General features: G+C 39.2%; 1 protein-coding gene across 1 annotated transcript in view; it reads right to left on the bottom strand.

Moving 5' to 3' along the window:
• The window catches only part of ALMS1 (ALMS1 centrosome and basal body associated protein), a 186,417-nt gene that overhangs the window by 97,154 nt on the left and 62,573 nt on the right, over positions 1-26,690 (bottom strand). Inside the window, 2 exon segments of the mRNA XM_070379810.1 lie at positions 19,284-19,417; positions 20,478-25,529. Coding sequence (XP_070235911.1) covers positions 19,284-19,417; positions 20,478-25,529 — 5,186 coding nt within the window.

The following is a 26,690-nucleotide window of genomic DNA, read 5'->3' as shown; positions in this document are numbered from 1 at the left end:
TGTGTGTGGCACTGGAGTCTTGTTAGCTTTGCTCAACTGTGAGCTATTATCTTGACAGTTTCCATAAACATCCACAGCCAAAAAGAAAAAAAGAAAACAACTTTCCCCAGTCTGTACTGACTTTATGTTGAAGCATTCCAACAGTTAGCCAGCTCTGTACTTTCATTTACAGCCTGTGCAATGCAAGTCTGAAAGTTCAGCCAGAGATGAAAGTTTAAGGTCTTCTTGGGCCTTTTCTGAGAATGAGTCCAGCTTTGGGCAAGCACATGGCCTCAACTCCCCAATATAAGCAGGACCTTTAAAAAGTCCTACTCAAAAAAAAAAAAAAAAAAAAGTCCTACTCTCCATGTATCTGGTTTTTCAACTGCTTTCTCCCCAAGTTTTACAATGTTCCTATCGTTTATCCTGTTAACCCTAGACCCAGTCTGCTACAGTCAATACTCCAGCCAAACACTGGCAGGGAAGTTGTTTCATCCTCAGAAAAGCTCTTGGTTGAGTGAAAGCCGCCACACTAGTCCTTCAGGGAGTTGTAAGACAGGCTGAAACACCTCCTAACAATTTTTTAAGAGCAGGGTTTGTATTGCACCCTCTGTAAGTGTTGACCCGCATTAGGAGTGTGGTCTGCAATCCTCAAAGCTACTGCAGACTGGGGGATGGTGAGGCAGGCGATTGAAGAAGCCTCAGTCAGTGTTCTCCTATAGAACAATTGCTCTTTACTTCAGTAATCCTTCCCTAGTTTTTTATTTTTAAGTTCTGACTAGATTCCAGAGATCTACAAAAATTGGTTCTGATAGATTTTGCTAGCTTGTTATTTTTGTGCAGAAATGGAGCCTTGGAGTTCCCTACTTGACCATTTATGGCAACATCACTTACAAATGTTTTATATGTATAAAAAAAGAGTACTGATCTTTGATTATGTGACTGCTAATTTCAAATACATATTTTTTTTATCATATTGAGGCATTACTGGCCTACTCTTGAGAAATATTTTTAACTGGGAACAGATTTTTTTACTTTTTATTTTTATTCCCAAATATCTTTTTGGAACACAATGAAATAACTACAGTTTTCCTGCTATGTAAAACATGTTTATAAATTTCCTAAGACTGAACTATCTGCTTTGCTAGCTTAAGCTCTACTTGCTCATGATACATTATTGATACCGAATACCAAATATTAATATTTACTTTAAATATTTTTCATCTATTTGCCACATTAGATTCTTTAATATAAAACACATATTGTGCTAAGAACACTTAATACAAGACACACCCTGTTGACAGAGTACATCTCTTTTTTAAGTGCAAAAAGGAGTATTATTAACTATAAGCACCATATTGCAGAGCAGGTATCTCTCTAGGATTTATTTTATATAATTGAAACTATATGCCCACTGAACACCAACTTCCTACTTATTATTCCCCACAGCCCTGACAACCACCATTCTACTCTGTTTTTATGAGTTTGGCCATTTTGGAAATCCCATATATGCAGAATCATGCAGTTGTCCTTCTGTACCTGGCTTATTTCACTTAGCATAATGTCTTCCACATTAATTCATGCTGATGCATATGGCAGGATATCCTTCTTTTTAATGGCTATGTATTTACCATTTTATTTATCCATCAATATACTGCTTCCCTGGTGGCTCAGACCGTAAAGAATCTGCCTGCAATGTGGAAGACCTGGGTTTGACCCCTGGGTTTGGAAAATCCCCTAGAGAAGGGAAAGACTACCCACTACACTATATGTTTACTGTTTATCCGTAAATAAACATATAGGTTATTTCCGTATCTTAACTACTGCGAAATCTTGCAAAGAACATGGGAGTGCAGATATCTCTTTGAGATCCTAATTTTAATTCTTTTAGGTATCTACCCAAAGTAGGGATGCAGATCATATAGTGATTCTTTTTAACTTTTTGAAAAACCTCTACACTGTTTACTATAGTGGCTGCACAATTTTATATTTCCTCCAACAATGCACAAGGTCTTCAGTTTTTTCACATCCTCTCCAACCCTTGTCTGGCATTTTGATAGCAGCCATAAGGAAAGTTATGACCAACCTAGATAGCATATTAAAAAGCAGAGACATTACTTTGCCAACAAAGGTCTGTCTAGTCAAAGCTATGGTTTTTCTAGTAGTCATGCATGGATGTGAGAGTTGGACTATAAAGAAAGCTGAGCACCAAAGAACTGATGCTTTTGAACTGTGGTGTTGGAGAAGACTCTTGGGAGTCCCTTGGACTGCAAGGAGATCCAACCAGTCCATCCTAAAGGAGATTGTTGTTGTTTAGTTGCTCATTCGTGTTCAACCCTTTGCGACCCCATGAACAGTAGTCCCCTAGGCTCCTCTGTCCATGGGATTCTCCAGGCAAGAGTAGTGGAGTGGGTTGCCATTTCCTTCTCCAGAGGATAGTCCCGACCCAGGGATCAAACCCACATCTCCTGCACTGGCAGCTGGATTCTTTACTACTGAACCACCAGGGAAACCCAGTTAAAGCATATACCTAAAAAAATAAAAAATTATAAATCGCAAAAGATGACAGATTGCTATCAGAAGGAAATCTGATGCTTTTATCTCAGAGGACAATTACATTTTCCCCAACATTTTTGAGTTCCCTTACAGATTTTAAAATGTCAATCACCTTGCCTTCTAATACTCATCTGGTACTTTAGCTATAAAACCCTCTGGTCAGAGAGAGTCCTGGCTCATTAGAGGAACACAGATCCACTAGGAGGCTGCTGGACTACACTTAACCAAGTAACTTGATATGCATATTTCAACTGAGATTTCAACGTACAGTGAGTGCCCTCAGTGGACAGTTCATTTCTCCCAACCATACCTCCCACTAGGAAGTAGAAATAATTAACCCTGGATCCAGTGAAAGGACGGTGTGGGTGGAAATCTAAAAGGGGAGAAGAGGCATTCAGGTTGACATCAGCAACATCAGAAGATGACATCATGGTGATACAATCACACCTGGCGCTATCTCACTTTGGAGGAAGCCACCAAAGACATACTGACCCACAACAGCCCAATAACCAGTTATCACATGGGGCACTCAGAGGGCAAGCACAAAACTATAAAATGTAGATGTCTGCTATTGTTGTCCCTTTTCTGTGACTTCCATGCCATCTGAGTCATGGGGCTTTCTCCACGACCCCAGGAGACAACACCAGAAAGTTACTGGAAAACCACAGCACTCACTCACAACTGAACCCCAGGATGGAGGGATGGCATATGTTGGAAGTCAGCCCAAGAAGGCCTGGGCCCAAAATGCCACCAGGTTACTAACTGAGTGATTCAAGCACTGTCTTAAATGGCACCAAAGCACAAATGCTTCAAGGCCACCTGCCTCACGCTGCCCTAATTTCACCCCTAACTGGCTCATAGGATTATACAGTTCAAACCCATCTGGTAATACAAGACTAAAGATTAAATTGTCAGAAGCATATAACTAAATTTTCTTTAAACCAAGGGTACACACGTGCCTCTAATCTTTACTATTTACAATGGTGACCTCCTATGCCTTGAAGAAGGGCACCACTTAATCATTTGCAAGATTCACCCCCACAGACCTCCAAAATTTACCGAGAATTTGAGTTAGCAACAGACACTCCCAAAAGTGCAAGCAAACCTTAATCAGAATATCCCAACTCTATGCAACCCTGTTAGACCCTATGGGCCTTCAATTCCCTTCCTCACTGACCAGAGCAACCTACTCTAGAACGGCTCCTTCACATGCAATAGCACTTGATAATGCCCAAGTCCATGATAATGCCAAACATGATGATCTGAGATGACAAAGTCTCAGCAGACGACAGCATAGGACACAACTTCATCATGAATACTGCCTCCACAATTTTCCACTATGGAAGAGGTGACACCCAGGGAAGCATGGCGGCTGATGATGGCAAGCACTTCCCAGAACTTGGTTGCCAAACTGAATGCCTAGTTATCTAAATTCCCAGCTGATGACCCATTTTCGTGGCATTTTGTAGAGCTACCCCAAGTTCTCCTTGCTTACTACACTTGCTGCTGAGATGTGAGGTGGCACTTTGACTGCAGGCTGCTCTCCACTATACCTTTAAATTTTGATAGGTTAAGGTATATGTCAAGTCTCTAAACCTTTTAAATGTCTGATTAAATGCTTCATATAATTGCTTACCCTCACCACACAATATTAGATTGACCCACATTATGTGACCTAATTGAGGGCTAGTAAATTTAATTCTGTTGAAAGGACTCCTCCCTGGGTATAGATGCTACAATCACCATAGGACTCCCTCATCACTCCCCTACATACAAACTCTCCAGAATTGCAGACACAGGGTCATCTCCCTACATAACACCAAGGGAATCTTTTCCCACTGGTTATGGAACCACTCAGGGTTCCATAATCTTCTCATTCAAGTCCTCCCATAGTCTTAATATTTTTGTACAATGGGCAGAAACCAGTGTTTTTTTTTTTTTTTTCTGAGCTGCTGTAATTGCTGAACATATTATCAAACTCAACAAAGGCTTCTTTCCTGAGTCAGTGGCCTACTTAGCTAATTTCTTGACCCTGCCCCCATTTTCCCAGTGGAAGCCATCTCATGCATCTCCACGGCTTACCCAGCTCCTCTCTATGGTGATCAACTGTTCCCATGCAGCACTTTACAATACAGTATGTGGCATTTGGCAGGAGCCCCACATGCACTTTATAATCCACCATGTCTGTCCATGCACTAACACACTCCACCTGTGACACCACACAGTTAAATAAACCTATACCTCTCATCCCAAGGAGCACAATTCCCATGGTCTTGAGTCTCATGGCTCAGGCTCCCCAAGGGAACCCCAACTTATTTGGATATACCCAGTATAACAGTCGGTGTCCACTGTGGGTTTAGTACCCAGGAGCAAACATATATACATGGTTCCTCATTTATGTGCTTCTCCCTTCCTCAGCCACCAATGCATCTGCCTCCTTGCCAGCTCCCTGCTAAGTCCTGTCTGTTCACACCAAGATAGTTAAGTCTCCCTGGGACTATCCTTACAAATCACTGAATAGGATCCCCAAAATGTCTCTTTTTAAACCACCTCATGTCAAAAACGTTCAGTACTCATCCCCATTATGTTGGGAATAGGTCTGCTACTATCCTTCATGGGAACTGAGTTAGGCACGACCACAACAGCCAAGCAACAACAAATTATTAAATTAAATTGTTAAGGCAAACACCAAAGTTTCAACTCTCCTGTCTAAAAACATTGGGCTGTTACACCAAAGCCCAGCCTTAATGCAGTAACAGTACAATTCTTTAGTGTAGATGGTTTTGGACAACGATTTAGCTTTAGGTTACTATTGGCCAAGGAAGGGGAACCTGCAAAGGGTACCTCTTGTTGCATGTTTATTAATAATTCTGGACAAACTTAGACATTTACAAATGATATCCCAACAGGTACAAGTATTTCATAATCCCACCCAAGTTTTAAATCAAATACCTACCTTAATCTTATCCATGAGCTTTATTTTCTGGGCTGAACCCCCCAAAATGGGAGGAGATGGTTACAGACAGGATTTCAAACCACCATTTGTCTATTTATATTGTTGAGTGGCATTTTGCTTTGCTTAGATGTTTCATGTGCTGGGTGACCAAAATCCTGCCAGCAGCTTTTAATATCTCCACCATCTAGACAGTGCCCATGATTTCCCCTAAAGACTAATGCCTAGGCATCACAGGGTCAATTGTGATGAGAAAACAGCTATTCTGAGTTGCTACATAAGCATTTTACAGTATGACAACCCTGCTCACACCCAGAGCCTGGACAGGTAAGGACCTGAGCTTAGGACTCCTGTGACAAGTTCCTGTTTCCTTTTTCTCAGAGCTCCTTTAAAAATAACCACATACAGTTGAATTCACAAAAAGGTAGCAAAATCTCCCTGAAACACTTTTCAACTAATATGTGCTCTTCTGCTCACTTGTGACTGGGACAGAGGACTGCCTTTCCTAGGCTACTGGACACCCCATCCCCCTTCTGGGATCTGTAAGAATAAACGTGACTTTACTCCCTTGTAAAGTGTAGTGCCATTGTGTCTTCAATCAAAATGACTGAGTGTTTACACTTCCTCAAAGTGAAAGCTCAGGTGCTAACAGAGCTGTATGTCAACCCCATGTGAATGGCTTGTGCCTACTAATTCATCCAGTTATAATGTGAGTATTCTTAATTTAATACAGAAGTTATAGGCCCCACAACAGAACATATTTACAAAGCAAAAGAAAATTACATAAAGAGACAGAGCAAGTATCAAACCCAGATATGGAGAAGATGCTGAGATTATAAGATCAGAAATTTACAACAACTATGACTAATATGCTAAAGGCTCTAATGAATAAAGTGGAAAGCATTCATCAAGAATAAAGGGACAATATAAGCAGAAAGATGAAAATGTGAAGAAAGAATAAAAAACAGATGCTAGAGATCAAAAACACTGTAGCAGAAATGAAGAATACCTCTGAAGGAATTATTAGATTGCACAGGATTCAAGACAAGAAACCTGAGATTTAGCATTGAAACATATATATATTACCATATGTAAAACAGATGACCAGTGCAAGTTCGATGCATGAAGCAGGGCACTCAAAGCCAGTGCTCTGGGATAACCCAGAGGGATGAAGTGGGGAGGGAGGTGGGAGCGGGTTTCAGGATGAGGGGACACATGTGCATCTGTGGCTAATTCATGTTGATGTTTGGCAAAAACCATCACAATATTGGAAAGTAGTAATCCTCCAATTAAAATAAATAATTAAAAAAAAAAGAATATCTCAACAAAAAGCCCTGAAAATACAAAACAAGGAGAACATAGACTGAGCAGGAAAAGCAGGACAGAATCTCAAAGAACTCTAAGAAAACTACAAAAGGTTTAACATATGAGAATGAAAATACTGGACAAAGAAAAGGACAGAAAAAAATCACTGAAGCAACAATGACTAAGAATTTCCCCTAAATTAATGTCAGACACCAAACTGCAGATTCATGAAGTTCAAAGAACATCAGGCAGAGTAAATGTGAAGAAAAAAATCACTAAGCCTAAGTATAATATAACATTTACAAAGTACAGAAAATCAAAGAAAAATAAATCCTGAAAGAAGCCAGATAGAGAAAAATCTAAAGAGAAGCAAAGAATTACTTCCAACTTTCCCACAAAACCATGTAAACAAAATAGACTGAAATATTAAAAATGTTAAGAGAAAAACTGCACCAGCTTAGAATTCTAAACTCTCCCTATGAAATTATCCTTCAAATTGATGAAGAAATACATTCTCAGAAAAACAAAAATCGAGGGAATTTGTTACCTGTAGGACTGCCATGTAATAACTTAACAGAAGTACTAAAGAAGAGAAAATATAGTTTAGAAACTGAGATCTATATAAAGATAGTAAGATCGTCAAAAGAGGAAACAAGGAAAGGATTAAAAAAAAAAAATAACACAACTTCTTTTCCTTATCCTTAATTGGTCTCAATAGCTTACTCAACAAATTTCTTGTGCATCTTTTTAAACCACAATGGCATGAAACTAGAAATCAACCACAGAAAGAAACAGAGGATAAAAACTACTACACGGAGCCTAAACAATGTGCTACAAAAAATCTTTCATTGAGTCAACAATGAAATCAAAAAGAAAATAAAAAATACCTTGAAGCAAATGACAACAAAAATATAACTACACAAAATCTACGGGATGCAGCAAAAGCAGTCTGAAGAGGGATGTTTATAGCAATATAGGCCTCATTTAAAAAACAAGAAAAATCTCAAATAAACCAATATAAAAAGCAGAAAAAGAAGAACATTCAAACCTAAAGTCATCAAAGGAAGGAAATGATAAAGATCAGAGAGGAAAAAAATACAGATAAAAAAAATCAATAAAAGCAACAGATGGGTTTTTCAAATGATAAAATCAAAAAACCTCTAGAAAGGCTCACCAAGAACAAAGAGGACAAAATAAAATGAAAAATAAAAGGGGGGGGGACATAACAGAAATACAAAAATCATAAGAATATACTAGGAACAACTATAATACTTTAAGACAACAAGATGGACAACCTAGAAGAAATGGACAAGTTACTGGATATAGAGCCTGCCAAAACTGAATTAAGAAAAAACAGATAATCTGAACAGACAGTCACTAGAAGTGAAGTAGAATCTTTAACTGGGAAAAAAAAAAATTCCCTACAAACAAAAGGAAGGACCGAATGACCTCACTCGGGAATTCTACCAAACAACAAAGAAGAAAAGAACTTAAACCTACACTACTGAAACTTTTCCAAAAGATTAAAGGGAAGGAAGACTCCCAAAATCATTCTATGAAACCACCACCATCACCCTAATATCAAAACCAGACAGACACACTACCAAAAAAGAAAAATATAGGCCAATATCTTTTATAAATATAGATGTAAAAATCCTCAACAAAAGATCAGCAAACCAAATTCAACAATGCATAAAAAGGATCATACATCATGACCAAGTTGGATTAATACCAGGGTCACAAGGATGGTTCAACATATGCAAATCAATCAATGTGATATACCATATCAACAAAAGAAAAGACCAAAACCTCATGCTGCTGTTGCTGCTAAGTCGCTTCAGTCGTGTCCAACTCTGCGACCCCATGGACTGCAGCCTACCAGGCTTCTCCGTCCATGGGATTCTCCAGGCAAGAACGCTGGAGTGGGTTGCCATTTCCTTCTCCAATGCATGAAAGTGGAAAGTGAAAGTGAAGTCACTCAGTCGTGTCTGACTCTTAGCGACCCCATGGACTGCAGCCTACCAGGTTCCTCCATCCATGGGATTTTCTGGGCAACAGTACTGGAGTGGGGTGCCATTGCCACTTCATGCTAAACAGATGCAAAAAATTCAACATCCATTTATGATAAAAACTCTCACCAAAGTGAGTATAAAGGGAAGACACATCAACATAATAAAAGCCACTTATGACAAATCCACAGTCAACATAATGCTCAACAGTGAAAACCTAAAAGCCATCTTGCTAAATTCTGGAACAAAACAAGGATGCCTACTCTTACCACTTCTATTCAACACAGTATTAGAAATCCTAGATACAGCAATCAGACAAGAAAAAGAAATAAAAGGTTTCCAAATTGAAAAGTAAGAGGTAAAATTATCATTAGATGCAGATGACATGATAGTCTATATAGAATATCCTAAAGATTCCACAAAAAAACTATTAGAACTAATAAATGAACTCAGCAAGTCGGCAGAATACAAGATTTATATACATACACACACACACATAAATCTGCTGCATTATTTTACACTAAACTATGAAATGCTAGAGAGAGAAAGTAAAAACGGAATCCTATTCCAAACTGAATCAAAGAAAATAAGCTTCAGAAATCAAACAAGTGGGATATTGGGACAAAACCAGACATACAGATCAACAGAACAGAATAGAGAGCCCAGAAATAAGCCCAGAAACCTACACTCAATTAGCCTTCAAAAGAGGAGGTTAAAAGCTACAATGGAGAAAAGACAGTCTTTTCAGCAAGTAGTGTTGGGAAAGAGGGACAGCCTAATGTAACCAATAAAGTTAGAAGAGTCCATCACACCAAAAATAAACCCAAAATGACTTAGAGGCTTAACTTCTAGAAGAGAACACTCCCTGAAAACAAAACAAAAACACAGCAACATCTTCTTAGATCAGGCTTGCAAGACAAAAGAAATAAAAGCAAATTTAAACAAACAGGGCCTAATCAAATTTATAAGCTTTTCCACAGCAAAGAGACCATAACCAAAATGAAAATAACCTATGGACTGGGAGAAAATATCTGCAAATGATGCATCAAAAAGATATTAATTTCTAAAACATAGTAATAAAAATCAGTATCAAACAAACAAACCAATCAAAAAAACTGGGAGAAGACCTAAATAGACATTTCTACAAAGACATATACATGGCCAGAGGCATATGAAAATATACTCAACATCCTAATTAGAGAAATGCAAATCAAAACTACAATGACCTCACAACAGTCAGAATGGCCATCACCAAAAATTTTACAAACAATAAATACCGCACAAGCTGTAGAGAAAAGGGAACCCTCCTACACTGGTTGTGAGAATTTAAATTGGTGCGGCCACTATGGAAAACAACAAGGACCTTCCTTTAAAAACAGAGTTACCACATGATCCAACAACCCCTCACTTGGGTGCATGTCCAGAAAGATGAAAACTCTAATTCAAAAAGACATATAAACCTCAATTTTCATAGCAGCACTATTTACAATACATGGAAGCAACCTAAGTGTCCACAGACAGATGAAGGGATAAAGACGTGGCACATGCGCACACACACACACACACACACGGAAATATTACTTGACCACCAAAAAGAATGAAATATTGTCCTTTTCAGCAACATGAATAAACCTAAAGACTACCATACTAAGTGAAGTAAGTCAGACGAGAAAGACAAATATCATATGGTACAACTTACATGTTAAATCTAAGAAATAATAGAAATGAACATACAAAACAGAAACAGACTCAAAGACATAGAAAACAAACTTACAGTTACCAAAGGGGAAAGGAGGAGAGGAGGGATAAAATAAGAGTATGGGATTAACACATCACTATATAGAAACTATATAAACAACAAGGGTTTACTGCATAGTACAGGGAATTATAGTCAGTATCTTATAATAACCTACAATAGGAAAGAGTCTGAAAAAGATTCCATAATGCAAACATATAATGAAGATACATGAATTATTTTGCAGTACACCTGAAATTAACACAATATTCTAAGTTAAATAGAATTCCCCAAAGTTTTTCTAATAAATTAAAAAATAAATGCCCAGAAATAAGAAAACAAGTAAATGAAGGTATATCTATGAGATACTATACTCTACTACACTGTAGCTCAAACTGTGTATGGTCTGTGGGCTGAATCCAGTCAACTGCCTATTTATTTTTTGTCTTCATAATATCTGAGTCAGACATGACCCAGCAACTGAACTGAACTTCATTATATACTACTGTAAATAATTGAGTAAATTTTAAAATTCTTTTGGAGATGGGAGGGAAAATGGTAGCAATGATAAAAGAAATAAAACAAAAGAATTGGGGCTGTTCTGTTACTGGAAAGTAATCGTACTACCTATGAAATGCTGTAGTGTTATTTGAAAGTATACCTGAACTGGGTACAAACATAATTTACAAATTCTAGGACAATTACAAAAAAAAATTTTTTTTTAAGAAAAACCTATAACATATATGCTAAGAAATGAGCGAAAATGTACTCACATAGATGCTCAACTAAAATCATGAAAGGCATCCACCAGAGGGCAGATAGCACAAGTAAAACTACAATCCTGCAGCCTATGGAACACAAACTGCAACAACAAAAACTTAGTAAAAATGAGATGGCAGAGGAATTTGTCCCAGATGAAGGAACACGATGATACCCCAGAAAAACAACTAAGAGGAAATGGCCAGCCTACCGGAAAAAGAATTCAGAATAATGACAGTGAAGATCATCCAAGATTTCAGGAAAACAATGGATGCAAAGATTGAGAAGATGCAAGAAATGTTCAACAAAGACCTAAAAAACTAAAGAACAAACAGAGATGAACAATACAATAACTGAAATGAAAAATACACTACAAGGAATCAATAGCAGAGAAAGTGAAGCAGAAAAACGGATATGTGACCTGGACAACAGAACAGCAGAAATCACTCCTCAGAAAAGAATAAAGAAAAAAACAAAAAATGAAAAGCAATGAAGAACGTCAAAGGGACCTCTGTGATAACATTAAATGCACCAATGTTCATTTATAGGAGTCCCAGAAGGAGAAGAGAAAGGCGCTGAGAAGATATTTGAAGAGATAATAGCTGAAAAGACAAAGAAAAAATACTTAAAGCAACAAGGGAATAACAACCAATACAAGAGAATTACCATTATCAGCTTAAACTCTGCAGGCCAGAATTTAATATATATTAAATTCAATATATACATTTAAGTGATCAAAGTGGCACAATATATTTAGGGTGATGAAAGGGAAGAACTCGCAACCAAGAATGCTCTACCCAGTGAGGCTCTCACACAGACTTGATGGAGAAATCAAAAGCTTTACAGAGAAGCAAAAGCTAAGAGAATTCAACACCACCAGACCAGCTTTGCAACAAGTGCTAAAGGAACTTCTCTAGGCGGGAAAAGACCAGAAACTTAAAACAACCTTGTACATTATACAGACAGCCGTATCAAAACCTTATAGTGAACAGCAAAGACAAAAACTACAACAGATACACACACAAAAGAGAAAGAGCAACCCAAGCATACACTAAAGATGGTGCTCAAACAAGAGACAGGAACAAAAGAGGAGGGGAAGAAAAATACCCTCCAAAAACAAACCCAAAACACTTAGCAAAATGGCAATAGGAATATATACCAAAAATGTAAATGAATTAAATGCTTCAACCAAAAGACACAGACTGCCTGAACAGATAAAAAAATAAGACCCCTATAAAGAGCTTCACAACCCAGATAATCACAATGATGTGATCACTCACCTAGAGCCAGACATGCTGGAATGTGAAGTCAAGTGGGTATTAGAAAGCATCACTACAAACAAAGCTAGTGGAGGTGATAGAATTCCAGTTGAACAATTTCAAATCCTGAAAGATGATGCTGTGAAAGTGCTGCACTCAACATGCCAGCAAATTTGGAAAACTCAGCAGTGGCCACAGGACTGGAAAAGGTCAATTTTCATTCCAATCCCAAAGAAAGGCAATGCCAAAGAATGCTCAAACTACCACACAATTACACTCATCTCACACGCTAGTAAAGTAATGCTCAAAATTCTCCAAGCCAGGCTTCATCAATACATGAACTGTGAACTTCCAGATGTTCAAGCTGGTTTTAGAAAAGGCAAAGGAACCAGAGATCAAATTGCAAACATCCACTGGATCATCAAAAAAGCAAGACAGTTCCAGAAAAACATCTATTTCTGCTTTATTGACTATGCCAAAGCCTTTGACTGTGTGGATCATAATAAACTGTGCAAAATTCTTCAAGAGATGGGAATACCAGACCACCTAACCTGCCTCTTGAGAAACCTGTATGCAGGTCAGGAAACAACAGTTAGAACTGGACATGGAACAACAGACTGGTTCCAAATAGGAAAAGGAGTACGTCAAGGCTGTATCTTGTCACCCTGCTTATTTAACTTAAATGCAGAGTACATCGTGAGAAACACTGGACTGGAAAAACCACAAGCTGGAATCTAGATTGCCGGGAGAAATATCAATAACCTCAGATATGCAGATGACACGACCTTTATGGCAGAAAGTGAAGAGGAACTAAAAAGCCTCTTGATAAAGGTGAAAGAGGAGAGTGAAAAAGTTGGCTTAAAGCTCAACATTCAGAAAACTAAGATCATGGCATCTGGTCCCACCACTTCATGGGAAATAGATGGGGAAACAGTGGAAACAGTGTCAGACATTATTTTTGGAGGCTCCAAAATTACTGCAGATGGTGATTGCAGCCATGAAATTAAAAGACGCTTACTCCTTGGAAGGAAAGTTATGACCAACCTAGATAGCATATTCAAAAGCAGAGACATTACTTTGCCAACAAAGGTCTGTCTAGTCAAGGCTATGGTTTTTCCTGTGGTCATGTATGGATGTGAGAGTTGGACTGTGAAGAAGGCTGAGTGCCAAAGAATTGATGCTTTTGAACTGTGGTGTTGGAGAAGACTCTTAAGAGTCCCTTGGACTGCAAGGAGATCCAAACAGACCATCCTAAAGGAGATCAGTCCTGGGTGTTCATTGGAAGGAATGATGCTGAAGCTGAAACTCCCAATACTTTGGCCAGAGTTGACTCACTGGAAAGACCCTGATGCTGGGAGGGACTGGGGGCAGGAGGAGAAGGGGACAACTGCCAGGAGGAGGAGCTCCGCCCACGGCAAAGGTCATGAGGAAGGAGGCTCGGCATACGCAAAGGCGGGATCAAGTCTCAGGAGTCCCCCTGGAAATCCTCGAGCATCTACCCCCAAAACCAGAGTCTGCCTACTTTCTGCTTTGTGCTCTCGCCTACACCTCTGACTTTATGGGGGGCTGTCCCCCACTACCTCTCTCTGAAAAAAGAGTTAACTTATAGCTCCAGTTAATAAAGTTCCTAGGTGTGACAGTGTTTCAACCTACAAACTCCTTTGGAAGTCCTCTAGCCTGCCTGAATAGGTTTTTCCGGCCACATGTGATTGCTCAGAGCCTCCCAACTGTGAGAGGCATGAGATGTTCTAAACTGTCTAAGTACAGATTCCTTTGAGCAGTTAAAAGATTGATTAGAAATTGTATTGGTGAAGGGTTTTTCACTTGTTGCGCCAATGTTTGCTGCTAGGTCTCCATATCCCTTATCTGCTGTGTCCCTGGCAGTGTATTGATTAATATAATTGGTGTAAGTAGTAGCTTTAATGTTTGTAACCTTGGACCCTTGAGTTAATTCTTTTTCTTGTTACAGCCCACCACACCTTTGCCCTATAGGAATGCAACTTTAATGCTTTTGGAGGGTGGCGCCTGACTAATCACCTTTAGAGAAAAATAAGTTTTCTGAAGAAAGGGTCTTAAAATGTTAACAGGCCTCTGGGCCAGAAGATGATGCAAATCACCTAAACTTTTGCATATGATAAGTGTGCAGGAAGAAAGCCTGGCTTACTGCATGACTCTACCCCTTCCCCCATTATCCTCTATGCATAACTTAAGGTATAAAAACTACTTTGGAAAATAAAGTGCAGCCCTTGTTCACTGAAACTTGGTCTCCCCATGTCGTTCTTTCTCTCACCTTCTGGCTGAATTATTCAGCCTCTTTTCTCCACTGAATTTCCTCACTGAGCTATCCTCGTTCTATTATTCTTTATATCTTTGATGAATATTTAAATAAATAGGTTGCCGATGCCGTCTCTCCTTCGAATACCCTGGATCAGCCGGGGCTGGACCCCGGCAGACGACAGAGGATGAGATGGCTGGATGGCATCACCGACTCGATGTACATTAGTTTGAGTGAACTCCAGGAGTTGGTGATGGACAGGGAGGCCTGGCATGCTGTGATTCGCAGGGTTGCAGAGAATCGGACACGACTGAGCAACTGAACTGAACTGAACTGAAAAGTTGTCTATAAGAAACCCACTTCAGGGACTTCCTTGCTGGCACATTAGATAAGAATTCGCCTGCCGATGCAGGGCACACAGGTTCAATCCCCCATCCAGGAACATCCCACAAGCCAAGGAGCAACTAAGCCCATGTGCCACAACTACTGAAGCCTATGCTCTGCAATGAGAGTAGCTCCCACTCTCTACAACTAGACAAAGTCTGTGTGAAGCAACAAAGACCCAGCACAGCCAAAAATAAATAATTATTAAAAAAAAAAAAAGAGAGAGACCTCACTTCAGACATAGGGATATGTACACACTGAAAGTGAAGGGAAGGAAAAACGTATTCCAGGCTAATGGAACTCTAAAGGGTGGAGTTGCAATGCTCTTATCAGACAAAACAGACTTTAAATCAAGGACTACTAAAACAAAGGTCACTACATAATAATCAAGGGACCAATGCAAGAATTAAGATATAACAATTATAAATATATATGCATCCAACACAGGAGCACCTCAATATATATAGCAAACACTAACAGCCATGAAGGGAGAATCAATAGTAACACAATAGTGGGAGACTTTGTAACACCCCACTTTCATCAATGCACAGACCATCCAGAGAGAAATCAATAAGGAAACACAAGCCTTAAATGATACATGAAATCAGATGGATTTGATAATTATAGAGCATTCTATCCCAAAGAAGCAGAATAAACATTCCTTTCATGTCCACACAGAATAGCCTCAGTAATGATCACAATCTGCACTACAAAGGGAGCTGTGGGTAAATTTTAGAGGACTCAAGTTATATCAAGCATCTTTTCCAACCACAACTGAGATTAAAAATAAACTACAAGAAAAAGAAACTATAAAACAACAGAAACAGGTGGAGACTAAACAGTTTGCTAATAAACAGCCAATGGATCACTGAAGAAATCAAAGAGGAACTCAGCGGCTTCCCTGGTAGTCCAGTTGTTATGAATCTGTCTGCCAATGCAAGGGACATGGGTTTGATCTCTGGTCCAGGAAGATACCACATGCTGCACAGCAACTAAGCCCGTGAGCCACAATCAGTGAGTCTGCACTCTAGAACCCGAAAGCGGGAACCACTGAGCCCATGTGCTGCAACTATTGCTCTGCGACGAGAAGCCACCACACTGCAATGAAGAGTGGCCCTCGCTTGCTGCAACTAGTGAAAGCCTGCACTCAGCAACAAAGACCCAGTCCATCAAAATAAATAACTTTTTTTTTAAAAGAACTCAAAAAATACGTAGAGACAAGTGAAAATGAAATCACTGCAACCCAAAATCTGTGCAGTGCTGCAAAAGGAGTTTTAAAAGGGAACTTTACAGCAATACAATCTTATCTTAAAAAAACAAAAAATCTGAAATAACCTAACCTCACACCTGAAACAACTAGAGAAAGAAGAAACAAAACATAAAATTAGTAGGAGGAAAGAAATCATAGAGATCAGAGCAGAAATAAATGAAACAACAGCAAAGATACATGAAGCTAAAAGCTAGTTCTTTGAAAAGATAAACAAAATCGATTAACCTTTACTACTGCTGCTGCTGGTAAGTCGCTTCAGTGGTGTCTGACTCTGTGTGACCCCAGAGACGGCAGCCCACCAGGCTCTGCCGTCCCTGGGATTCTCCAGACAAGAACACTGGAGTGGGTTGCCATCTCCTTCTCCAATGCATTAAAGTGAAAAGTGAAAGTGAAGTCACTCATTCGTGTCTGACTCTTTGTGATCCCATGGACTTCAGCCTACCAGGTTCCTCCGTCCATGGGATTTTCCAGGCAAGAGTACTGGAGTGGGGTGCCTTCGCCTTCTCCAAACCTTTACTAGACTCATCAATTAAAAAACAGAGAGGATTCCAATCAATAAAATCAGAGATGAAAAAGGATAAGTTACAAATGACAACCACAGATATACAAAGGATCATAAGAGACTTTTACCAGCAACTGTATACAAATAAAATGGACAACCTGAAAGAAATGGACAAATTCTTAGAAAGGTACAATCAGAGTTGGACTGTGAAGAAAGCTGAGCACCGAACAATTGATGCTTTTGGACTGTGGTGTTGGAGAAGACTCTTGAGAGTCCCTTGGACTGCAAGGAGATCCAACCAGTCCATCCTAAAGGAGATCAGTCCTGAGTGTTCTTTGGAAGGACTGATGCTAAAGCTGAAACTCCAGTACTTTGGCCATCTCATGTGAAGAGCTGACTCATTGGAAAAGACTCTGATGCTGGGAGGGATTGGGGGCAGGAGGAGAAGGGGACAACAGAGGATGGGATGGCTAGATGGCATCACTGATTCGATGGACATGAGTTTGAGTGAACTCCGGGAACTGGTGATGGACAGGGAGGCCTGGCATTTTGCAATTCATGGGGTTGCAAAGAGTAGGACACGACTGAGCGACTGAACTGACTGAACTGAACTGAAGGGAAACAAAAGCAAAGATAAGCAAATGGACTACATGAAACTAAAAAGTTACCACACAGCAAAGGGAACTACCAATAAAACAAAAAGGCAGCCTACTGAATAGTAGGTATCTGCAAACAATGAATGTATCTAACAAGGGGTTAATATCCAACATATACAAAGAATTCATACAACTCAATTAAAAAATTCAGACAACTCAGTGAAAAAATGGGCAAAGGATTTGAATGACATTTTCGTAAAAAAAGACACATAGATGGCTAACAGACACACAAAACAATGCTCAACATCACTAATCATCAGGGAAATGTAAATTTTAAAAAGTCACTAAAATATCAACTCATACTTGTTAGAATGGTTATGAAAAGGACAACATGTAAGACGTGTTGATGAGGATATGAAGAAAAAGGAACACTTGCACACTGTTGTTGGGAATGTAAATTGGTGCAGCCACTATGGAAAACAGTATGGAGGTTCCTCACAAAATTAAAAATATAACCAAAATCACATGAGCCATCAATTAACTTATGTGTATTTTTCCAAAGAAAATGAAACACTAATTCAAAAAGATATATGCACCCCTATATCCATTTCATCATTATTTCTAATAGTCAAGATATGGAAGTAATCTAAGTATGTACATACATATACACCACATGGTTAATATACCATAAAAAAGAATGAAATCTTGCCATTTGAAACAACATGGATGGACTTAGAGGGTACTACAGTAAGTAAAATAAGTCAAAGACAGACTAATACTGTATGATTTCGATTACATGGGGAATCTAAAAAATAAATGGACAGACGTAACAAGACAGAAATAGTCTCATGGACAGAACAAACAAGTGGTTGCCAGAGGGAACCACTGGCAGGAAGGGAAGAGCAAAATAGGTGAGGAAGGCTAAGATGTACAAAATAAATGAGTCATGGGGATGAAATGTACAACATAGAGGGAATATATCAGCGTGTAAAATTAAAATCCAATCTAATTTATACTTTAAAAAACTGATAACCTTTTCAAAACTGATGAGCTATGTAAAACTAAAATCCAATCTAATTCATAGTTTCAAAAACTGATAACCTTTCCAAAATTGATGAGCCAAATAATTATGCTATTATCACTGACAATTTTCTAAGACACTGTATGAATTAAGTCATTAAGTGTACATATCTGATAGCTATATCAATTTTTATAGAATTAATAATAGCAGTTATCGATTTAAAATAGATAACAACAGGTCCTACTGTATAGCACAGGGGAACTCTGCTCAATGTTGTGTGGCAGCCTGGATGGGAGGGGAGTTTGGGGAAGAATGGATACACGTACACAACACTGTTAACTGGCTATACTTCAATATAAAATTAAAAGTTAAAATAGTAACAGTTGTCAATTATTGAGTACTACCTAGATATCACACACCCCAGCATTTTATAGGCATTATCTCATGTAAGCCATAGCAAAACCCTGTAAGAGAGATATGTCCCATTACTATTCATAATAGCAGACAAAATCTATAGAATCAAATTCTTAAATCTTAACTTTTGAAGACTTAAGACTCCCAACACTTTAGCCAAAGACTATCAGTGACTCAGCAGGAGTCATCAATGCCCAGGTAAGAGATTCAAATTACACACCCTTTCTGTCACATTTTGTCTCTTAATTTTTAGATTTCTTTTATACCTTGGACAAGTCAGTTGTTCTCCCTTGACCAAACAACTTTGCTTTGATCTCTTCTACTTTTCTCCTGTCATCTTCATTTAATTCTGAAATGGAGTAGCCATAGTCATGAGCCATATTAAACTTCAGATTCCAGGCTGGAGAGAAAAGATAAAAGCATTCGAGACAATACAGAGCAAAACTATCAGTGATTACAAGAGCAGAGATCATCATCAATATAGCCAATTTAATGCCTACCACAGTGCTTAGTAAACAGTGTGCGCTCTCAGTTTTATAACAAACTATTCGAAGTTCTTGAGAGAGATAATTTCACTGAAAAGTCAGATTTAAAAACAAATAAAAACATATTCTACAGACATTTCTCCAATGAGGCCACTTGAAATATAGTATTTAGCCTATTTCATCTTAATCTTCCTTCCAATCAAAAGAGTCCCTTTGTCTCCCTTATTAGCTCCTGCTACAGTCTTTGCCACTTCCACAGTTGTTAATATTTTAAAATAATAAATAAAACCTGGGAGTTTCTGGAGAATCAAAATAAGCACAAATGATCAAAAAAATGGCATAGGAAGCTGACCTCAAGAGATTTCCAGGTAGACCTGAATTGCTTAAAAGTTGCCTTCTAAAATATATTTATTCGCCATGTTATTGTAAAGATTTTTTTTTCTTTTTTAATGGAATTCTACAATTTAGAGATTAATGGAATTTAACTCTAACCCAAGTTTTAGTGTTAAATACTTTCATTCAGTTTTTCCTAATGTCTATCTAAGATCTGCTTTAAGAATCTTAATAGAGAAGGGGATAGAAAATATACGTAAGTTTTATGAAACACAGTGACTTAGAGAGTCAAATACTCTAATGAGTATTTCATTGCCTCCACAATGAGGACAGTACAAAGAAAAGATTAGGAAAACATTCAAGCTTTAGGAGTTTGAAAACCCAAATTTTCTTACTTTTCTTCAGACATCAGAACTTACAGTTCCTTAAGACCTCAAACTAGCACTATTAATACTGTGACTTCATTATTGGTTAAATGAGTTTATTCTGGGTTGCCAGTAGATAATGCAATCATTTTAACAGTTCTACAAGAACAGTTCTACAGGAAAATTACCTAGAGCATCAAATATTTAACTTTAAGTAAATTATTAAACTATAATGCTTGAGTCTGACCTGCCTTTATAACAAATTATCTTTTCCTACCTCGTGCTCGTACCCGAGATTCCTCTTCCTCTGCATTTTTGAGTATTTGTTTAGCATGGTTCAATGAGGATTCACATTTCAGAAGGTTTTTCACGTGTGCAGCCAGTGAGTCTACACTGCTTCCACCACCATCGTCACTCTCTAACACCCCCTCTTCCTCTCTGCTATCTGTCATGCTTGTCTTGGGTGAAGAATATGGAAAGAAATTTAGAAGTACATCAGAAACTGACTCCAAGGAATTACTGTCCCATGAGCAAGAACTTGCATCACTACTTGAATCACTTTTAATGATAGTCATCATAGGGATAACAATCTTATTCCCAATGGTTCTACTATACTCTTCAGGTTCAGATCTCATTACAGATCTGGCTGCTTTATATTGTTTAAGGGTTTCATCAAATGCCACTCTGGCTTTGCCTTCTGCTTCCTGTAAAGGACTTCTAACTGTAGTTGAACTAATAAACTCCCAATTTTCAATGCCTCTCTGGCATTTCAGATTCGTCTGTGTGCTAATATCCTTCTGTATACACTTGTTGCTTGAGCTTTCTTCTGTGAATGGCTGTCTCTGAGACAAATCATCATTAGATTCATCAGTTGTGAGGGGTTCTTTGAAGCAAACCATCTTCTTAGATTGTATAAATGAAATATCACTAACATCTCTGAAAGGGACAAGGGGAGCAGGAACATTGTATCGTCTTAGTGCTATATTTTCTGCTTCCATTAAAAGTGTCTGAATCTCTTTAAGAGTTTTGGAACTGTTTTCTGTATCCCGGATTTCCTCAGAGCCAACATCTTCAAAACCAGAAGATTCTGGCTTATTTATTACAACTCTACCATCAGCCTGAGAATTTAAAGGCATATTGTTTGAGATAACACTGGTGTGAGAAGAATCCAAATTATCTGTTAGCCTTTGAACATGATGTGAAACAGGTTTGTGCTTCTCACTATGTGAGTAAGTACCAGGGGGAACTATTGATAACCCATTATTCTGATCAGCTTGCTCAAGACTGCTTGAGAACTTCAGGTTATCTTCAGTTAGATGTCTTTCTGGGAAATCCTGATGGTACAATATAGCTGGTTTTTCTCTATGTGAAAAGGAGCTAGGAGGAACTGCTGGTAACACAGTTTTTTTGTCAGCTGGTCCAGGAACTGTTGAAACCTTCAGTGAATCTTCCCTTAGATGTTTGTCTGGCAATTCCTTTGGGTAGAAAATATTAGATTTCTCACTGTGTGAATAGGAAGCAGAAAGAGGTATTGATATCTGAGAATTCACATCAGTTGGCTCAGCAACAGATGAAATCTTCAGAATATCTCCACTTTGATGTCTATCTCCCAACTGCTGTTGAAAGAAAATACTAGGCTTTACTCTCTGAGAATAAGAATTAGGAAAACCTGTCAATAATGGAGTCTTCTGGTCAGCTGGTCCAATTATAGTTGAAGTCTTGGGCTTCTCTCTATGTGAGTAGGAACCAGAGGGAGTTGATGGTAACTCAGTCTTTTGATCGTCTGGTAAAGTCTTGAGTCTCTCTTTATGTGAGTAAGAACTAGAAGGTCCTATTGGTATCTCAGCATTCTGATCAGCTGGTCCAGGAAGAGCAAAAACTTTCAAAGCTTCCTCAGTAAGATCTGGTAACTCCTGCTGGTAAGAAAAGATGGGACTCTCTCTATGTGAATAGGAAGCAGGGGGCACAATTCGCACACCAACGGTCTGGTCTGCTTGTCTAGGAACCCCTAAACCTCTTAAAGCATTTTCATTAGCATCTGGCAACTCTTGCTGGTAAGAAATGATGGGCTTTTCTCCATATGAGTAAGAAGCAGAGGTTACTGGTGGTATCCCAATCTTCTGGTCAGCTGGGCCAGGAACCTCAAAAACTTTCAAAGCCACCTGAGTAAGATCTGGTGACTCTTGCTGGTAAGAAATGATGGGCTTCTCTCTATATGAATAGGAACTAGGTGGTACTGTAGGTATCCCAGTCTTCTGGTCAGATGGTCCAGGAACATCTGAAACCTTCAGAGCCTCCACAGTCAGTTGACTGTCAGGCAAGGCCTGTTGGTAGAAAATAATGGGTTTTTCATTATATGAGAAGGAAGGAGAGGTTACTATGGGTATCCCAGTCTTCTGGTCAGCCTGTGCAGGAGCATTTGAAACATTCAGAGCCTCTTTAGTAAGGTGTGTATCTGGTAAGACCTGCTGGTAGAAAACAATGGGCTTCTCTCTCTGTGAGTAGGAAGGAGAGGTTATTATGGGTATCCCAGTTTTCTGGTCACCTGTTCCAGAAACACCTGAAATTTTCAGAGCCTCTCCAGTTATATGGCTATCTGGCAACTCCTGTTGGTAGAAAATACTGGATTTCTCTCTATGTGAATAGGAACCAGAAGGTTCTGATGTCCCAGTCTTCTGGTCAGCTGGTCCAAGAACAGCTGAATCTTTCAGAGTCTCTTCAGATAAGTGACTGCTGGGCAAGGCCTGTGGGTAGAAAATACCAGGCTTCTCTCTATGTGAGTAGGAACTAGCAGGCAGTAAGAGGACGCCAGTCTTCTGGTCACTTGGTCTCGATGCAGGTGAAACTTTCAGAGCTTCTTCAGTTAGACTACCATCCGGTAGCACGTGCTGATAGAAAAGACCACTTGGCTTCTCTCCAAATAAGTAAGACTGAGAGGACCCTGTTATTATCCCAGTGTTCTGGTCAGTTGTTCTAGGAAGAGCCGAAACTTTTAGAACCTCTTCAGTTAGGAGCCTGCCTGGCAACTCCTGCTGGTAAAAAGTAATGGGCTTCTCCCTATATGAGTAGGAACTAGAGGGTGCTGTCTGTATGCCAGTGTTCTGGTCTACTGGTCCAGGAATAGCTGAAATTTTCTGAGTCTGATCACTTAGATGACTGTCTGGCAACTCCTGCTGATAGAAAAGACTGGTCTTCCCGCCATGTGAGTAGAAAGCAGGGGGCACTATCGGTATTCCACTCTTCTGGTGAGCTAGTCCAGAAACAGTTGGAACTTTCTGAGCCTCTTTAGTTAGATGACTGTCTGGCAAATCCTGTTGGTAGAAAATAATGGGCTTCTCTCTATATGAATAAGAAGCAGAAGTTATTATAGGAATCCCAGTCTTCTGCTCAGCAGGTCCAGGAGCAGCTGAAGCTTTCTGAACTTGTTCAGTTAGATGACTATCTGGCAATTCTTGTTGGTACAAAATACTGGGTTTCTCTCTATGTGAGTAAGTAGTAGAGGGTATGACAGGAATCCTAGCCTTCTGCTCAGCCAATCCAGGAACAGATGAAACTTCTGGAACTTCGTGAATTACATGAATGTCTGGCAACTCTTGCTGGTACAAAATACTGGGCTTCTCTCTACGCGAATAGGAAGTAGAGGCTACTGTTGATATCCCAGTCTTCTGCTCAGCCAATCCAGGAACAGATGAAACTTTATGAGCCTGTTCAGTTAGATGACTCTCTGGCAACTCCTGTTGGTAAAAAATATGAGGTTTCTCTCTATGTGAATAGGAAGTAGAGGGCACAGTAGGAATCCCAGTCTTCTGCTCAAGGGGTCCAGCAGCAGTTGAAACTTGCTGAACCTCTTGAGTTAGATGACTGTCTGGCAATTCTTGTTGGTAGAAAATACTGGATTTCTCTCTATGTGAATAGGAAGTAGAGGGTACTGTAGGAATCCCAGTCTTCTGCTCAGCCAGTCCAGGAACAGCTGAAACTTGCTGAATCTCTTGAATTAGATGACTGTCTGGCAACTCTTGTTGGTAGAAAATACTGGACTTCTCTCTATGTGAATAGGAAGTAGAGGGTACTGTAGGAATCCCAGTCTTCTGCTCAGCCAGTCCAGGAACAGATGAAACTTTTTGAGACTGTTCAATTAGTTGACTGTCTGACAATTCTTGCTGGTACACAATACTGGGCTTTTCTCTATGTGAATAGGAAGTAGAGGGTACTGTAGGAATCCCAGTCTTCTGCTCAGCCAATCCAGGAGCAGCTGAAACCTGCTGAACTTCTTGAATTAGATGACTCTCTGGCAACTCTTGTTGGTACACAACATGAGGCTTCTCTCTATGTGAATAGGAAGTAGAGGGTACTATTGATATCCCAGCCTTCTGCTCAACCAATACAGGAGCAGCTGAAACTTGATGAGCCTCCTGAATTAGACGTCTGTTTGGCAATTCTGGTTGGTAGAAAATACTGGGCTTCTCTTTATGTGGGTAAGAAGCAGAGGTTACAGCAGGAACCCCAGTCTTCTGCTCAGCCAATCCAGGAGCAGCTGAAACTTTCAGAGTCTGCTCACTTGGATGAGTATCTGGCAATGTCTGTTGATAGAAAATATGAGGCTTCTCTCCATATGAGTAAGTAGAGGATGGAGTAGGCAACCCACTCTTTTGATCAACCGGTCTAGGAGAAGCCAAAACTTTCAGAGCTTCTTCAGGTGGCTGACTGTCTGGCAAGACTTGATGGTAGAAAATACCAGGCTCCTCTCCAACTGAGTAAGAACTAGCAGGTACTATTGGTTTTCCAGTCTTTTGATCAGCTAGTCCAGGAAGAACTGAAACATTCAGAGACTCTTCAGTTTGATGACTGTCTGGCAATGCCTGTGGGTAGAAAATACTGTGCTTCTCTCCAAGTGAGTAGGAACTTGGAGGAACTGTAGATACACCTGTCTTCTGGTCACCAAGTCCAGGAACAGCTCCAACTTTTAGAGCCTCTTCAGTTAGATGACTGTCTGGCAAGGCTTGTGGGTAGAAGATATTTGGCTTCCCTCTTTGTGAGTACGAACTAGAGGACGCTGCTGCTATTCCAGTCTTCTGGTCAGCTAGGCCAGGAATAGCTGAAATTTTTAAAGTCTCTTCAGTTAGACGACTGTCTGTTAATGTCTGCTGGTTGACAGTATCAGTATATTCACCAATATTCTTCACTTGAGGAGACCTTCCAGCCAATTGAGGAAAGTCCTCAGGGGACAAGGATAAAGGAGATACAGTGTCTGAATCTTCAGGAAAGGTAGTGATGCCTGGTTTAAAGGTAGATTGAGGAATTTCAGCTATGCCTCCTTTAGAAGTATCCCCTAAAGAAAAAGGGATTTGTTAATATTTTTAATATTATAAATAAATACACACACACACACACACATTTATATATACAGAATTAAAATGTATTCTTTTTATGCATTAAAAGAAATCAGGCAAGCTTTTCTTCTTCTGGCCTTTATGCTACCAGAAAGGACTCCAAAAGAAATAACTCACCATCAGAAGAAATAAAGATTTACAGATAAAGATGTTAATTACAAAGTGATTTATAACAACAAACTAATGTGGAAATAAATATGCAATGAGAGTAATTTTTTTTAAATAGCAGAATATATATTTTATGGAATATTATGTGGAGCTTAAAATTTAGATTTTAAAGAATTTTCATTATGATGAACAAATCGTATCTACTATGGCATCTGATTTCATGCTACTTATAAGCTAATAAGTTAGCCTGTTACTGTGTCATGTATGTTGTTAGAAGACAAAAGACTCCTCAATCAAGGACAAAATATGTTATTCCATGGGATAGTAAAGGAAAATCAACTTATTTTCATGAAATTCCCTTTCCCCTAAGTTATATGAGGGCAAAGCAATATAGCCCAGATGGATGCTATACATGCAATGGATTTAAATGATTCTCCTAATAAACACACCGTGAATAAAATATGTATTTTTAACTACATGAAACTCTAAAGACTCTAAAGGTTACACTAAAAAGTATGAAATTAATTCTATATGACATGGGGAGTTGTTGACTGATCTGATCAATACTGCAGAAACAGATTCAGGATGAGTAGAAGGAATAAAAGGGTAAGCAGTACTATCTAAAAGAACTTTCTGCAACAATGGAAACATGCCATATTTGTATTATCTAATGTGCTGTGCTTAGTCAGTCAGTCACGTCTGACTCTTTGTGATCCCAGGGACTGCAGCCCACCAGGCTCCTCTGTAAAGGGATTCTCCAGGCAACACTACTGGAATGGCTTGCCATGCTCTCCTCCAGGAATCTTCCCAACCCAGGGATCAAACCCAGGTCTCCTGCATTGCAGGTGGATTCTTTCCCGTCTAAATCACCAGGGAAGCCCAACATTGCTGGAGTGGGTAGCCTATCCCTTCTCCAGGGGATCTTCAGACCCAGGAATCAAACTGGGGTCTCCTGCATTGAAGGCAAACTCTGATACTGGATTATCTAACAG

Source organism: Bos mutus, chromosome 11, assembly GCF_027580195.1.
Source record: "Bos mutus isolate GX-2022 chromosome 11, NWIPB_WYAK_1.1, whole genome shotgun sequence".
NCBI classification, from domain to species: domain Eukaryota; kingdom Metazoa; phylum Chordata; class Mammalia; order Artiodactyla; family Bovidae; genus Bos; species Bos mutus.
Note: the sequence above shows the minus strand (reverse complement) of the source record. Positions and strands in the feature narration are given on the sequence as shown.